The 18,337-nt window shown below is 40.5% G+C and overlaps 1 protein-coding gene across 1 annotated transcript in view; it reads left to right on the top strand.

Annotated features, from left to right (window-relative positions):
- The window catches only part of rngtt (RNA guanylyltransferase and 5'-phosphatase), a 109,425-nt gene that overhangs the window by 43,135 nt on the left and 47,953 nt on the right, over positions 1-18,337 (top strand). Inside the window, exon 11 of the mRNA XM_084001120.1 lies at positions 4,453-4,617. Within this exon, the coding sequence (XP_083857246.1) occupies positions 4,453-4,617 (165 nt within the window). The remainder of the gene's footprint in view (positions 1-4,452; positions 4,618-18,337) is intronic.

Raw genomic sequence — 18,337 nt, 5'->3', positions numbered from 1 at the left:
TGGTTAGCTACGGAGAGAGACACAACAAGAACCACTGGAGGGGGAAAAAAAGAAGAATGATAATTTCACAATTATAATCGTCCTTATTCCCAGTAACATTGGATTAACAAGATTCGTATCTGCTGTGCTTTCCTGTGGAACAAGGCATGGGCAGCAGCACATGCCCTGAATCACCCACACGTCACTTACATCTTGTTCCCTCCGGATGACACAGCTGACAGATGGAGCAGAGCGTGTGAAACATGATACCAGCTGTTGCTCCACGATAACGCACCGTGGTTTCATTCTGCGGACACCCTAAAACTAATACAAGTCCTCAAAGTAATCCTTAAGTCACAGGTGACACTTAATTTTACCCGTAAACTTATTTGTTGTTTATAAATAACCACTTATACATGTATTTATTTTACTGTTTTGAACCACAATCCCCAATTTAACCAGCAGCAACTCCAAATAAAGTCTGCAAATACCCAATTGTTTTCATTTTCAAGTGTTGTTTTTCTTCATCAATGTGAAAACCCTCCTAAATAGTTTTTCTGATTCTCAGTTTATCATCCAAAACCCAGAGATTTTACAATTTACATTGACATTTAGTAGATGGAAAAGCAAATCAACAGGCATGAGAATATGTAGCCAGAGAGCTGCTTGCATTTAAAATGACCTAAAATTTTATCTTATCATAATCATGTTGGATAATTTTCTGATCAACTATTTGCTTTATCTCCTAAGTTCCATAATGGTTATATTATGTCGTCTTGATGGTGAAACTGCTAGTTGGTCTCCAAACTTTGCCTTGAATCTGAATCTGAATCTTTTTCTCCTACAATCTGGATCTTAATAACATTTGAATATTGACCAAGGACCACATTTTTAGACTTTGTATTTCAAGGAAATAATATGAGTAATCGAAAAGAGTAAGGAAAGTGAGAAAGCTGTCATCCTTCACAGCGTGTTTGAATAGTAATGATGGTGTCTTTTGTTGTAGTTGTACGTTTATAAATGAAAGGTAATTGTTTGAGGATGTGTCCACGAGGCTTTTTGTTGTACTTGCTCACATAAGACTACGTGCTTAAAAGAATTCTCTGATCTATGACTCACAAGGCAGCACAGTCTTATAATTGCATCTAATCTTAACTAATTATTGGTCATCCACCTCCTCATTCACTTTGAACAGAAGTCTTTTTCCTGCCTCCCCTCCCCTCATCTCCAATAATCCCACATAAAGCTCTAGAGAAGTGGCCTTTAGCAAACGGCAGCAAAGCAGAATACAAATGCACCCGAGTCCCCTCCTCCCTCCCTCCCCCGCTCAGTGCCTTCCGATACAGATCAGGAAATATTGATCCATAACCCGCCGGTGTAGAGACGCAATAAAGGTGAAATTGTTTCATCATATATTTCTTAGCTTCATTTCATTTCAGTAAGTAAAAAAAAAAATCAAATAACTTATTTATTCTTTGTTGACAATAAAGTTTAGACAGAAATAAGATGGGATTTCCCAATTCAGGGCAATGCTCTTCCAGAAGAACCCAGAAGCTTCAACAATTAAGTATTGATTAATTATTCTAGTCTTATTCCTTTCAACCAAAATCCGAAACATCTCCTGGTCTCAGCTTGAAACAAACATGAGGATTTGATGTTTTCACCTGTCGTCTCGTCTGTGACACTAAACTGAACGTCTTTGTTGGGCAAGACATTTGAAAACATCACCTTGGTAAAAGGATAGTAGAACGGGTGTTTTCCACCAATTTCTTTCAGTTTATAGACAAAATGATAGATCAATAATATTTCATGAGCTGAGGAATCACACATGATGTTTTCTCTGCTGTTTCCCAACCCTTTGTGATGAAAATTAGAGTTAACAGTGTTGAAAACTTGATCCTGCCTTTTAAAAAAAAAAATGTAATTAAGGTCTCTATTCATATTACTGAATGACTTAAGTTTTTCTTTTTTACCAAACTGGCAAATAGTGTTTTCAATAGCTTTCTCTAGTCTGATTAAAGTGTTGCATGTAGTACTGGATGTAGCAATCACAGGGACATGAAAATCATTCTGTGTGGTTCGAAGACGTTAATTTTCTGCCTGAAAGGATCGATTACAATTGTGCAAAAGTTTGTAAGAAAGCATATTCTTTCCAGCTGACGTATAAAACATTTGACACTTTTCCCTCTCTCTCTCTCTTCTCTCTTGGCAATAAAGAAATGTCAGCTTCTTTGCTGAGTTTGAGCTGCTTTTCTTTCCCTCTCTCTGATAACTTGTGAGAAATATTAAATGTCAAATTGTTGTCATACTTTTGGTCCATCTGGCAGACTTTCAGAACTCACTTTTTCCTTCTTTTTCTTCTCTTCCTCTTCTTCTGTCAGTGAGTTTCCTTTTTTTTTTGTGCTGACAAAAGTGGAATCTGTGAGTCATTATGTTTAATAACTTTGTCAACTGAGCATCGGAGATATGTGGCGGTTTGACCGTTGCTGTACCAGGGAGATTCATCACAACTCCTCTGCACCATTTAACACTTTAAAGTAGTCATGCAGTCATGTTTGGCTCAGCTGTGTTACTTGGCTGCTCTAATTTTCTTCTAAGTGTTTTTATTTATAGCCTAAGGGCAAGAACTCAAGTAGTGTTGCATGTGTGTTTGTTTTTTGTTGTTTTGTGTGTGTGTGTGTGTGTGTGTTTCTCTGCCACAGTCACCGTGGTCGACCAGATGGTTTTGGTGTCACCTTTTGCTCTGCTTAAGTGGCCCTCTCTGTTTGAGAGGCAGTGATGGCTGAGGTTGCTGTGCTCATCTGTGTGTGAGTGTGTAACTGTGTGTGGTTGGCAAATGATGGAGGTGTGTGTGTGTGTGTGTGGATTTGTTGTCATAGTGACAAGAAAAAACCTCATTAAACTCTACCGTGTACCTTTGGAGTTGTTATTCCCATGAGCTCAAGCAAAGCCAAGGTCTTATTGGCTGTGGCTTAGTGTACTGTACTCACGGCGCTTCAGACACACACTAGGTGTTACTGTGGATGCTGAAGTTTTGTAGGGAAAATATAAAGCGCTGCAGCAAACAGTTATTTACACGCTACACTCATCTGTTGATTGTTTTCCATGAACTAGGTTAAAGTGTCTCTATCACATCAGAATATAGAAATACAAAGTCCATCAGTCGACACTGACATATTTTATCAACAACATTACACATCAAACCTGCATATACAGTAATAGAAGAAAAATATAACATGTTCACCTTAAGATTTTTGCATCTGATATTCATTCACTGTAATGTAGATAATGACTGAAGTAATAACCCAAATACACTCCACTCTGCTCGTCACTGCTACGCTACGGAGGCTCATGGGATTTCTTGGTTTCAAACCCGTCAAATACACAAATCAACCACTCTTAAAAGCTCTGGTGGACGTTGTGACCTGCACATTCACCACGCTATGAGATAATAACAGAACATTATGAGCCTGAGTTTTTCGGCAAGCAGTCTCTGCATTTGCCTCTAAAACAACTCTGTCTTGTAACGTTCTGTAATTATCTCATAGTGTGGTGAATGTGCAGGTCACAACGTGTCCACCAGAGCGTTTTGGAGTTGTTGGATTGTGTATTTGTATGTAATGTAGTTTGATGAGGGAAACCAAGAAATCCCATTAGCCTCCGCAGCGTAGCTCTGAGCAGCTCGCAGCTCTGCTCCGCCGTTCTAAACATAGCTTGCACCAACAATTAAAGGTAACGAACCTACTGCTAAAACTATAGGGATTATGGCAATGGGCCAATTTGCCAAAATGTTGAACTATCCCTTTAATCAATATAATTTATTTTCCCCACTATCTATTAATCTCTGATCACTTTCTTGATTAAAATGTCAGTGGTTTTGTAAAATGTGCTAATTTTACCACTTTGAGGGCATTTCCCTGTTTTATCTGTTTGAAAAAAACTGTATTTGACAATCTAATTTCTGTCGACTGACTTACTGACTAATCTTTTCATCAACTAATTATTTCATACCCAGCACTCGTTCTATTTCCATCACCGCTTTCCTACATGTCGGCCGATGAAATATTTCCAAAGGAAAATCTGCACAGAGTGTATATCAGAGTTGGCCTGGCAGCGGTGTAGATGTCTATGTGTCTACTTTTAAAGATGCCCGTCTTCTTCAGCCTCACAAAAGTGTTCGTCTTCAACCTTGTAACAAGTTTGTTAACAGTGTTGAATTGGCAGCTGATTAATGTTGGATAATTTGTAAAATGTTTTTCCAAAAGATATTTTATTTTAGTATGTATGTCTGATGTGTGCCAACAGTGTAACAGTGGAGAACAGCCCATCTGGAGACTCTTTCTTTTCCGTTAATATCGATAATGACGACCTTTCTTCTAGCAAAGTGTGAATGTAATTTTTATACACGCATGTCTGATTGAGTAACATTCCCAGGTCACATTAGGGAAATGAGCGTGTCTCTTTGTTTTTCAGGCACAGCCCGTTGGCCAGTGTGATTTCAATATCCGGCTGTTGTGCATAGAGAAGGAGATCATTTCTCCCCGGATGGAGAAGATGAAGACCGGACAAATTGACAAAACCAAGGAGCCCTTCAGTGTCCGGAATAAACCCTTCTTTGACATTCATGCGTCACGAAAGGTAATGTGAACAAAGCCTTGTTTTCCCCTTTCCAAGCTCATTTTTCTTTCCATTTCTTACACGGTTGTGACCCAGCCAAAATCCATTCCAAAATCCATTAAAAATTTAGATACTGAAATCCCAAATTTTCTATCTACCAATGGGATTCGTGAGTCAGTAAAGCCCCAGTTACCTCCTGGGATCATGTGTTTTCTAGGGCAATAGTTCTTCGTAGGGTCTTCCAAGGCAAATTAGTCTCAGGTGATGGGCTAGAGCACCAGAAAGATCCTTGTGCTGGTGTCTTCTGGGAAGAGCAGTCTTTTCCACATTAGGGAAACCTGGAGCCTGGAGTTTCTCTGCTTTAGGTCTTGAGTCCAGGAGGAAACCTCCTTCTGGAGTCGGGCCTGAGGCAGGGAAACTCCCGACGAGTGGCCAGTAACTTGGTCTGTCTGCCAGTAGTCGCTGCGATGAGCCACTGAGTTCATTGGTAAAAGTAGGGTCCTAAATGTTTTGACCTCTTCCCGTGGAAACTGGCGCTCAAAACCTGCAGGGACAGACTTACGCCACTGTCCTAGAAGTTGGTTCCTGCCATTTTCTAAGGAGGGTTGAGGTTTTCATTTTCTACATGTATCGTGAATTAACAACCATGTCCATGATGTGTTCTAGTTTGTGGATGTTAAAATTGAGCTGTGGGCTATTTTCTAGTGACAGCTCTGTATGAAGTCTTATATAATCTCTTCATTTCTGTTGGACTTTGAACTCCAACAAGGTCGATTTTGATTTTTTTTATGTCCTTTCTCAGTGGAGTACCATGTTCCAGAAATCCAGTAATGTTTCTTTAGGAACTCAGGCTTGTCTAAATATCATTTCTGGTTCCTGCTTTGTGGTTAATGCTCTCAGTAGCCCAGCAACTGCACTGCTGTAGATTGCAGCACTGTGTATCATTGATTGGTGGAACACATACATTGAGCTTTGACCATGAATCTCCGCTGTGTGTGTGTGTATAAGGCTACAACTGACAATGACTGCCTCTTCCCATGCCTTTGTCATGAGGTGCAAGTAGGTTTATGTGAATAAATGACAGCGGAGTAAAGCCTTACAATACACTGCTGATGAGAATCTGCATTTCATGAAGTGGTAGGTGTAGGAAATGAAAGGACACAATTTGATAGATTTTATCGGACCTTGCCTTGTTCCTGGTATTGGAGTAATTTACTTGATAATAGCAAGAACAAGTGCATATTGTATTTATGATAATTGAGTCATTTTTTTCCCCAACTGCTTTCATTTTAGATGTGAGAATGCCTTTTGTATTGCTGTACTTCTGTGCTGTCCAGTCTGAGGACAGCAGAGCTTTTATAATCCTGAATAACTGTTAAGTCTTCCTTTAAGGCTTGTACTCGTGCCCTGATGTCAGGTCTGTGGGAGGTCAGAGTCAAATTCATTTGTACAATGTTCTGCTTGGGCCCAGATCAGTCCAGACTCTTGGCCCTGCACATTCACAAAATGATCAAAGTATGTGGAGGGACTGGGAGTGAAGCTTTGGGGATTTCTTATGATACTGTCACATGGGTTCTTCTGCCAACACTGGTGTTGTGGCGTTTTTGTGTCCTGTAAAATTCCTGGTATGAATGGTTGGGCTATCTCCCATCTAACCCCTGTGCTACCCACTCCTCTAAGAATCTCTATGAAAGAGTTACCCCCCAACCCTTTGGGCTCCATGTTGATGATACTCTAGCAATGAAGTCACTGGAGCTCTGTCTGGTTTCTGACTGCTCTATTGTTTCGTGCGGTGACCATCTGCTCCCTGTACAGTCATATCCCTGTTGTACGGGACATTGAAAGAGGAAAACTGGAATCTGGCTCATTAATTCATAGCAGCACAACACTGCACTGCCTGGCATATCGACCAGAGATTCCTTTTGGGGATATTTCAGTCTCAAGCTGGAGTTGTATGATGGCTTTTGTCTGTTGCTAGGCTGCTGTTTTTCATCTCCGACACATACACATTCATGCCGCCATTTCCCCACCATTTGGGACCATTCATTCTCTTTTGCTTCCTCCACCGGTCCAATTATCTTACAAAGATCCCTTTTTGTACAACATAATTTGCATGTCGGCACAACCAGATTTTCTTTTTTGGAATTTCCCCCAATTTAATAAAACTTGAGCCCAGTTGGTGGTGCCTGTTCCACAGTAAATCACAGGTACAATGTTTAATTTTATACCTTGGTTGCAATAATACTTGCTTCAATTTGGTAGATTCTACTTCACTAACTGGTGGCTTTGTTGGTAACAGACATGAACCAAACCTCTCACTTACAGCAGATACTGCTGCTGCAGTACCGATGAAAATAATCGAAGATTTAAAATGCCTATATAAGAAAAAAAATGTGCATGTATTCACTGTAATCATTAAATGAAAAAGTATGCACTTGAAAAGATAATTATTTACCATCTTGTCTTCAAAAAGTTAATTCTACTTGACAGATTTACTTCAAATCATGAGAAACACAATGAAGAGCTACATTGCATTTTAGTGTTTTCCAGCAGAGGACTTCATAAACCTGTCAAAACTAAATGTAAAGTAGGTGTCATTAGTTTTCATGAGGAGGTGTAGAGTTGTGAGGCATCTTTGTCTTTATCTGTCTGTTCTTTTTTCTTTTTTTTTTCGAACTGCATCATTAATACCAATGAAAACTGACAGTCAAGCCGGCGCTTGGGTGCATGAACCTCATGGAGCTTATCATGGCTGAAATGAGCTGATGGCAGCCATGACAGACTGTTTTTTTTTTCAGATTTAAATTTTTTGGTAATCCCAGCAGCTACTGCAGCATCCATAGTCCACCCCTGGTCAGGTTGGGTTTCTGCTCCAGTATGGAAAACTACTGGTTTCACTATTTCTGATTTACACCTACCTATAAAGCAGTATGTGCTTGTTTGGATGTACTCTAGACATATGCACTAGAGGCAGACAAATCCATTTGTTCCTCATTTAGCTTGTTTTTTGTTTTATTAAGACCTTCTGATTCTTCCATAGTAACATCCAAGACACCCATAGTATCAAAATCCAATCATAGCCTGACGTCCTTGGCAACATGCAGCCTCATTGCAGTCACAATAGTCACGTTGATGAAATCCCATTTACCAGTTTTATTGTGCATTACGTGTCTTTGTCCACAAAGTACTAAATATGATGAGATTCTTAGCGTCAGGCTTTAAAACGTTAGAAGTATAGAAAAAAACTAAGGGCTGCAAATAATGTCTGTACCTTCAAGTGCTGCACATTGAGCTCTGCAGACACACTTGTAATGCTGCTCACGTTTCCTTCTTTCTTATGAGCAAACCCTTACTGGTTGTCAAATAAGCTCTTGTGTCAACTCACCGATGTGTGCCAACAAGGAAATTAGTATGTTTTCTCAATGTAGTGCACTTGTATAATTGTGTTAATAGGATTTGGGGCTTTAGGATCCTGCACATTAGCGATCTCGATACATAGAGATGAAATTTCTCTCTTGACAGTGATGGACAGTGGTAAGTTAGACAGAGTGTATTTGGCAGATCTGTGTATTCCTTTCAGGGAATTAGGAATCAAGTCAAGACTGGGATTTCTGGTCATTTTCTTGCTCACTGAAGGCAACAGCACCGGCAATTTGCACAGAGAATTTGTTTGAGGTAGAAATTCATTTATTCCCTCCCCAGGATTATGGGAATGAGTGTAAGACTTTGATATTCGCAATTTCCATAGAAAGTGGGCTTAACAAGCCAAAAAAACTCCAAGTGAAACTTTTCTTGTCAGGTGTTTTTGTGCTTTTGTTCCAGATAGTGAAAATCCTAACGCAGAAATAAAATGGGCCTTTTTATGGCACATTTACTCATTGATCTTGAGGATAAATCATCAGGACTGAAAATCTGTAAAATGATTAATTGAATGTGATAAGTTTGAACAAATATATTTCATTTACCTGGGCGCTGAAATGGCAATGTAATTACATGTAGAGCTGTAACAACAGACAAGTGGCAGAAAATCAATTGGCAACTGTTAATAATTTTCAGTCCTAGCTAATCAAATGTGAATGTTAGCTCATAAACCGAATGTCATTGGGTTTTAAACTGTAGGTTGCACACAAAAAAAATACTTGAAGACGTCACATTGAGCCTCTTTCACTGTTTGACTGTTATAGATAAATGATTCATTGGTTCAACAAGAAAATAATAGATATCAGTAAATAATGACAATAACTGCTAGTTGCAGCTTTAATATCAAGCTGTAATGCCAAGTGGATACGATGAACTTCTAATTTAGTTAGCTGCATTCATATGTTTCTTTCATCTGAACAGTAATGTCTATGTTTAATTATTCACCTGAATTTACAGGTACAACATATTTTTACACGTTTTTGCCCAACTAAAATCATCAAGCTCCAAACAAGAGACACTTTAAATGGGAGATATTACAGTCAGTACCAGTCAAAAGTTTGGGCACACCTTCTCATCCAATGGTTTTTGGGATTCATACTGAAGACATCAAAACTATGAAAGAACACATATGGAATAATGGAGTAAACAAAAAAGTGTTAAGTAAAACAAAAGTGCTTTCTGTCACCTCACCTAAACCCAATTGAGCAGCTCTGGGAACTCCTTCAAGACTGTTGGAAAACCTTTCCAGGTGACGACGTTATGAAGCTGATGACAGAAAGTCAAGTGTGCAAAACTGTCATCGAAGCAAAAGGTGGCTACTTTGTTTACTACATAATTCCATATGGCTTTGATGTCTTAGGTATGAAGCTACAATGTAGAATGTAATAAAAAAATAAAATAAAGAAAAACTATTGCAGAACTTATGACTGATGGTGTATTTTTTATTTTCTTCGGAAAAAAACAACAACACTAAGGTATGCTTGAAAGAAAAAAACAACATTTACATACACTGACTTATCGTGGCTCATGTCCAGATTTAACAAAGTCATAATTTGGTAACATCAAAATTGCAAAAGGAAATTAGATAGTGCCAATTTGTCTTTGTCCTGCACATAATGTCTAATATCCCTTTACTCATTTATCACACCTGTAAAGAGATTAGGGCCTAAGATGAATAAATTTTCCCCTTGTGAGAGTGAGACTGATATCTCCAGTTGACCCCATGACGTCGTCACCCAGCTACCTCCAGGCGTCCACATAGCGGTGGGGCTGAGGGGATGGAGAAGGAGACTTTTCTCTACCTGGGAGTACATTTCGTATTGAAATACCTTTTTTTGAGATTGAATTTGAATAGAGACCTGAAAAGTAGTTATCTGGATCCTTTGTTGCGATTGCAGGCTTTTCACAGAGCTCAAACCTAATCACAGTGGGCGAGATAAAGGTGTAGTAGCATACATACTGAATACTAAACAGCCGAGAGAATAGACTTGCTGGGGAATGTAAATAGAGAAGTGAATAGGTTTCAGGGCCACTGCTCTATGAAATCACACTCATTGATGTGCATTGTAACACTTACTTTATCTTGCCTTGTGGAGGGCCACTTTGCTGCTGCAGGTTCCTCACACATATATGAGTATATAACTGAATCCTAGCCAGTGAAATGCCTCTTTGGCGCTCTTTTCTCACTCTCTCCCTCTTCTTGTCACTGCTGCCTATGGACGGCATGCAATCAAATGGACATATGGTTTCACCAGTTACCATAATAGGCTATATGCCGCTGGCTGAAATCCAGGAAGTAGTGGTACTTCCTGGTTGGTACTACCTGAATTTCAGCCAGCTCCTTTATTTCCTGTTGTACATGATTGGCCAAACTGATTAATTCCGGTGTGTCTGACCTAAAAAACAATAATCAGACACACCTGGCTGGCTGAAATTCAGAAAGTACCAACCAGGAAGTACCACTACTTCCTGGATTTCAGCCAGCGGCATATAGCCTATTGCCAATGATCGAGACAGGATTAGCAAGTTAATTGAAAAAGCTGCTGCTATATTTGGTTTGCACGCTGACCACTCTGAGATATTTGGATGAGAAATCAGTCCATACCTGAGCTTGAAGGTCAACCCCTGTTTGAGGATTGAAGGTCACTCCATCCATCCATCCATCCATCCATCCATCCATCCATCCATCCATCCATCCATCCATCCATCCATCCATCCATCCATCCATCCATCCATCCATCCATCCATCCATCCAATGGACCCCAGGAAGAGTAGCTGCTACCAGGTGTAGCAGCTAATGGGGATCTTAATAAAATCAAATCCATCCATCCATCCATCCATCCATCCATCCATCCGGCATTGGTCGAAGCAGGTTATTCTAGACTTGTCTCTACCCAGCAACGTTTTCCAGCTCTTCCCGAAGGACCTGGAGTCATTCCCAGACCAGATGGGTCATGTAATCCCACAAGTAAGTTCTGGGTCTTCCCCCCTGAAGGCGTCCGAATCAGATTCCCGAAGTACCACAACCACCAGCTCAAGCTCTATACCCTGACATTTTCAGATTTCATGTTTCTCATTGTGTGTTTCTGGCGAACACTCAAGTCCATGCCAAGCTGCTTTGCCTTTGGAAACATCAGCCTCGTTTTGACTGCAGGGACTTTCCCCAGCAACTAGAAACCTTTACAAGTACTGTGCATTTCCCTGCTGGTGGGGTAGAACTTTCCAAAAGTTAGCCGACTTTGGTGCTGTGGTCTGTAGTGTGTACTGAATATTTCTGAATGATCTAGTACCTGCTGCATTTTATTTCATCCACTGCATTGGAAGCCTGCAGCCGCAATCCAACTGTTTTGTTTTGACTCGAGACCGTTTTCTTCACTGTGGTTCAACATGGAGTCCCAGAAGAAATTGTACAACAGATGGACCTGCTTTAAGGTGAAGGCATTTACGTAGAAGAAAATATCCAGCAGGAATTGGAATCTGTGATCCGCAACAAAAAAGGTCTTCACCAAAATATGTATGAGGTTGCATAATCTTCCCAAGACCTTCAGCCGCAGTAGAAACGCAGACAACGGGCAAAATGAACCTACACCCTTAACACTGAGATGCGAAAAACATCCAACTCCAAATTTCTGCAGAATCAGTGCTGACAGTCAGACCAGATCATCCTAGGCTGTCTCTTATACATTCAAGAAATAAAATATTAATTCTAAAGACAAACTAATGCATATTTATTTTTAGGTCAAGCCAGTGTTTTATTTCTGCAAGGACAGATGCATCCTGGCCATGTTTACATTTTTGGATAACTTCTAACCTACATAATTACATTTTATAGAGCTGCAACCTGTGCACAGCAGCTGCATTCAGCTTTTGCCTTCATCACACTGGTAACACAGAAGTGATTGCTCAGGTGTAGCAGCCTGGGCAGGAGTGTTGATCCCAGACAGTGTGTTGACTATCTGCAGCCAGAGGAGCAAGTGTGATGACAAGACTCTTTATCTTCTCCTGACTCGGTCGTCTGGAAACAGCCTTTGATTCTATGTAAATGTCCTCTTGACTCTATACCCAGACCGATGATGAGTCAAGGTCCTGCTTTTCTCATAGAAGCAGATTTGCAGTGGCCTGGCCTGAAGAGGAAAAAGGGAAAAAAAAAAAAAAAAAAAAGAAACCTCCTCCCGAGCAGCATGTCTCATTACCTGATTGCTGTCGGTCTGCAGGTTCCTTGTTGCTCACTGACCTCACACCTCCTCAGCTGTCAAGTCTCCAGCTGTTGAAGATGGAAAAAGCAAGGCCCCGCTGATCTCCATCGGCTCGGTCTCTTCTGCGTGGGTGTTTTTCACAAAGTGAAGTCAAGGTTTGCTATTATCCTGAGCTTTGCATCGAACTTTAGTGTTTCCTCTCCTAGCGTATCTACCCAAATATAAATTAAGATATAAAAGGTGCTTTGAGGTTTAAACTATCTGGGATTTGGTCTCTTCACAGTCTTGTTAAAAAGCCTTTTTGTGGATAATGGCTGAACTAGTGAAGTAAAATCTGCCATACTGGCCTGCAAACCTAGTGTATTTTTTGTTGTTGTTGTTAATAACAGAAAGAATGTGGGTTCTTTTGGCACAGACAGTTGATATCTCACAGTTTAACCGCATGTCCCACTTAATTTCTGAAATACACAATGCAATAAAGCATTCATCAGCCTGCACCTGTGCCCTCGGTAATACACCCATCCTCCACAGTTAAGATCAAGAACAAGCTGCACTTTATCACCTGCATCGTCTCTCTCTCTTTCTCGCTCCCTCTCTCTCTGCTACTGCTGCACCCACTCACAGAGGGAAACATGTTGACTGTTGTGTAAGGGCTTATGCTGCTTGGAAGAACACACGACATGGACTCGATGACTAATGTTTGTTTACCTCAGTTGCTTTGAGATTTTTTAGTTTTCTCCAAAGCCTCCAAGACATTATGCAACGTCTGATGATGCATGGCACATCCATACAGTAAAGGTCGACGCCACCGGAGAGGGAGAGGGGCTGAACGTGTGGCAGTGTGGAGCGTAGTGGCTCGTTTTATTTGTTCTGCCTGCCTGGTCTCCTCGTGCCTCGCAGGCTCAGAGATGATGTACTTGAGGAAGGGAATGCGCGTCCTCTGGGTCGGGTCAACAGGTGTTTTTTTTTGTTTGTTTTTTTTTCTTTAGATGTTCTTGGTGGTTTTTTTCCTCCATTTCGCCACCGCCTCTTGTCCATCCTTTTCTGTTTGACCTGTGGCGATGTCATGACATGCTTCTATCTGAACAATCCTGTGTATCCTTTTGAAATTAGCAGCACAGCTGCTGCAGTACCAGAAATACCCAGATGCATTTTTCTAGAAGGTTTAGTTTTTTCAAAGTATTGCATTTTTAATAGTGTCAGGCAGCTTTCCACTTATGTTAAGTCAAACTGAAGATCTCCTCCTTGGTGGCCGATTTATTCACTTGTCTTTTAGCATCATTGACCAGCAGCTGTGCAGCCTTTTCTCCCCTGACAAATTTCAAGTGTTAAATTTGGAAAGTCTAGGCTAGCTAGCTCTTCTCTTAAAGTGGACAAATACAAGGATAGAGGTCCTACTGTCTGTGAGGTTAGGAAAATGAATTCAGATTTTGACTAATAATTACACTTGCAATAAAATATAAAAATGTGTAAAATCCACTGAATTCTTTCGACTGCTAAGTTAAAGCCAATAAATTAAACTAAATGTATTCAAAACACCTGTTAAATGTTTACAGCCTTTTTTTTTTAATGGCATGCATTTGCTATTTAATCACTTTTATAAATGCAGGACTTAATGTTTATTTGATCATTTAGAGTTGTGTCTGAAATATAATCTCCCACAGCCTTATGCAGATCCACTTGGCAGTAAAGTTGATGTAACACAGTTGGAACGAAGCTGCACTTTAATGAGTGGTAATGTACATTTACATACCAAGAAGCAGCTCTGCAATTTTTCTACCACTGCAAGAAATAAACATTTAATTTAGTGAGTAATGGATACAGTTAGTGTAGTGGAGTCACAGAAATATATATAAAGTCCTTCTGCAATTCTTCGTGTATAGAGAGATGTGATAACCAAAAGAGATCATGTTGACATCATGTGTATATAGTTAATAGAAATGAATCTGCAGCTGTTCTAACCTTTGTCAAGCAAAAAATGTCAAACAGTGCAGTACAGAGCTTCAGGCAGTCACAGTGGGTATATTTGAACTTCATATCTTTTTATTGACTAGAGGATTAGTGGTTCTTCTGAGAAAATAATCCACATTTGGACTGATGAAGGTGAATAGTCAGTCGTAGATCCAGTCTTTAACGTAGCATTTCATGGTCTTTAGAGTAGTGGAACAATGTTATGATTTAATTCAGCACATCAATACAGTGCATCTTTAATAGTCAGCTCCAAATCCCTAGCTCACTTGTAAAATAAGCGTCTTTAAACTCAGATTTAAACACCATCTTTAGCTCAGCACAGACTCAGTCCTCTCCCTCTGCAGCTCGGCCAGCATGCTGTCAGAGCCCAGTGAAGGGCTGCCTCCTGGTTGTTGCCTCTTCACACTGACTGTCTTGTCTGCTGTCTGTATCGGTGTGACTAGATGTGTCTGAGTGTGTGGGCTGTGCTCGGCACTCCTGTGCGTTTGTGGATTCGGTTTATCTTTACTCTCCCGGAGACAGTCCGGCAGCGTGGCTCTGGCAGTGGTCTCGCTGTAGCACAGGCCCAAGTCCCATCCCTCCAACGTGATAACTAAAGATTGTAGTTTTTCATTTTTCATTTCATTGACATTACACATATTATATCCATTTCAATGTTCAGTCCCACCAGTATTTGCACCCTCAGCTGGCCTGGTGGGTGAGCAGTGATTTATCTTGCATGTAGTAACCTGATATATACACATAATAATGTGTAGCTGTGACCTTTCACTTATTATTTCCACTTGCTTTTACTGGCATAAACACTTAATTTAAAACCCCTGAGGATAAGCCGCGTTAATTTTCTGACAGTGGACTGAAAATTAATCCACTGTTTCTTGAATAGATTCATTTATTTCAAGCAGCAAAAAAAAATGACTGTACTAATCTAACAACGTGTTAAATAAATGCTAATCAACTCAAACTATATCAGTATAAGTGCAGTGCATTTCTTCATGCCTCAAGTTTTAAGGGTTTTTAAGGAGGGCTAAGTTAGCTAATTCCAGTCACTCATCAACACACCTGTCCAGTTCACCACAGGTTTTTATTACACCACAGTTCAGTTTCACGCTGTGCCCTGCTATATCTCATCATCCTGGCCTTTTTCTAGCCTCATTCCATCCCTTATTGGTTTAATCCTCTGAGCGTTAATGTCTCTGTTCATCTCTCGCCTGTCACCGCAAATGAATGTATAAAATTTGATCTGGATCGCTGATGTTATGAAACCACCAGGATCAATCAAAAGACAATTTTTCCAAGGCGTTTAACTTCTCCAGACTGCGTAACCTTGTTTGACTCGGGGCCAGCCGGTGGTTTAGCAGCCCTGCCGGCTCGCTCTGATGTGGGCTTTTGCGTTTAATAGGGAACTGCAAACTGGCTTCAGAGGGCCATTCACATTAGGCTTGAAAGGAGCCTCCAGCAACAGCCCCATGGTCTGACTGGAATATCAATCCATCCTCTCCGCCTTTGATTCAGCCCCCGCACCTAAACCTCCTCAGAGCGACGAGGATGAGCAGACGGCAGGAAAATACAAAGTGCATCATATTAGTCCAGGTGTGCCGAGGAAAAGCGTGTGACACTGCATCGGAAATGAGCCACAACATTGCTTTGCTAATGAGAGCACATTGCACTCTGCAGAGTAACAGGCTCTAAGGTGAAGAAATATTTTGAATATGCCAGTCACTCAATTGCAAAGAGCACAACAGGAGCAGAGTTGTGCTTTCCAAACTCGAAATGCTCCAGTATGTGGGGCTGTTCTTGACTCAGAATTTAGTCAGTCAGTTTGTATTAGGCTGTGCAATACAACATATATTATATAGATTTAGGGCTGGGTATTGCCTACAACCTCACAATATGATACGTATCCTGATACAGAGGCCACAATACATTATGTATCATGATACTGTACACGTTCATTTTAAATAATGACCAAATTAACTCACATATCGCATGACTCATGTCCAACTCCCAATTTCCCGGTCTTTGCAAAAATTGGCGTTACTGTAGGTGAGTTTTCTTTTTCAAAATGGATTATTTTATGTTTTATTTTAATCGGCAAATTGCATAGTAGAGTAAACCAGCCTGATCTAAGCTAAGCTAATGCATGCTAACGATGGATTTGAAATGCGCAACCTAAAAAATCCAGTCATTCCATCAGCCTTTACAGAAATGGATTGTTCACTCGTGTAGTATAACACATTGCTCTTTTTTAATATTGTATATTTGTTGCGGTGGTGGTGACATTCCTCAGTTAAGTGTTTGCCAGTTGTGCATCACTGAATGAAGAGTTTAAGTATCTATAGCACACCATAGTTGGCTCCTTGTTTCTTGTTACCTTGCTGTTCGATCCTGTGGATTTCACCTTGAGCAGAAATCTTATCCTCTGTTACACTCAATTTAGCTGATTATGTATTCCAGTTGAGTGGCTGTTGTGCAGCCTATTATCCTGAACCACAATGGGAAATGGTCACTCAAAGTTAAGTCAAGTTCAAAACTGTAATTTTCACACATGGGCTTTTGTGTTTGGAAAAACATGTTGAAACGGAGACACATTTGAATAGCCTTAAAACGAAAGAAATACTTTATTTAAAACAAGAGTAACTTCATTAAGGCAGAGTTATGGAAATCATGCACAACACAAAGCCCTCAAAGCATTTGCTTGTAGTCCTTAAAATATTCATAAGCAATGAAAGTAGTCTTTGCAGAACCAACCAGCCTGGCTTCTTCACTTGTGTAAGACTTGCCTATACAATATAACCAGATGCTGAAATTCAGTGAAATCACCCCAGAATAATTATTATTGCTCTATTATTATTTGATCAAGGACAGCAGGGGAAGTTATGGGTTTTATTGTTTTTTGTTTGTTTCTTTTTTGTCTCTTTTGTTGGTAGTGTTTTCAGATTTGTTCATCATTTATTCAATATAAAGAATATTTGCTAGTAAAGTCATCAAAACTCGGGGCCAATGATTGATGGGAAAACAAAACAAAACTGAGTATTTATCGATTTTGGAGTGTTGATCAGACAGACAAAGTCATGGAAAGAAGATCAGTTAATGGGAATGGTTCATTGATATTTTATAGACCAAATGGTCAATCATTAAACAAGAAAATGATTAATGATGAAGAAAGTACTCAGTAGCTGTGGTTGCACATAGATCTGATGATTAATTTACCATAAGTAACTGCTGCTAGTGCATTTCTGTGTTGTTGTATTGTTTCTTTGGCTCCTTGGCTTGTGTGTGTGAGGTTTCATACAATATTTCTTTCATTGTCTTCTTTTATTTGATATCTTCATGATTTAAGCGACAACAAGAATTGATGGAGAGCAATTTGATTCTGTGGCGTTGGCAAATGAAAGTCAGCCTTTGCTCAGGAGAAGATAGACTATCATGAGTGAGAGCGGAGGTGAATGACATATACCTCCTGTCGTGTCTGTGCTGTCAGACTATTATGAAGCCAGATATCATTCATCAGCGTGTCCCGATGTCAAATGATCCCCAACATGAAACAGTGGAAAGGAAAATGCTTTGACTTCCATCACCCTGACATTCACATTCAACTGTCTAGGGGGGGAAACGTTGCTTGGCGTGTCGGCGGTCGAATTGTGCTTCCGTTGTCCCGTCTCCGCCCCGGGGGGTCTCCAATGAAAGCTTGATCTCTTAATGGGGCTTTGCTGTTTCGCCTCCACCTACGCAGTCCTACTGTACCCATGCAGCACACAGCTTTGTGTTGTTGTCTTCCTGAAAGGGTTTTACCATGAAAGCAGGGTCGCTGCCCCCTCTCTGCGTTATCGCTCCAAGGAACTTCCTCATGTAGGAGGATGTGTGAGTGGAAGTCTTCTCTCAGCTCATCTCTTCCCTCCAAGGTTCACTGTGCTCGGCGAAGGTGGTGGGTGGGTGTGCTAAGATGGCAGGAGAACTGAAATGGAACTCCCAGATCTTGACGCCTACGTGCCGTTCGCTCATAAAGGCGCCGGTTCTTTCTAGTCTGGCTATCTGCCTTCTCCATGTCAGCATGATCGTCAAGCTTTGTGTGATTCGCTGTGACTCATTCATCATCCTGAAGAGCCCTGATGTTGCTCCGCTTTCGTTGCAGATGCGACCGAGAGCAAGTGCTT

This window comes from Trachurus trachurus (assembly GCF_905171665.1).
Source record: "Trachurus trachurus genome assembly, chromosome: 24".
Lineage (NCBI taxonomy): Eukaryota > Metazoa > Chordata > Actinopteri > Carangiformes > Carangidae > Trachurus > Trachurus trachurus.
The sequence above is the reverse complement of the archived record's forward strand: the minus strand, read 5'-3'. Positions and strand labels throughout refer to the sequence as shown.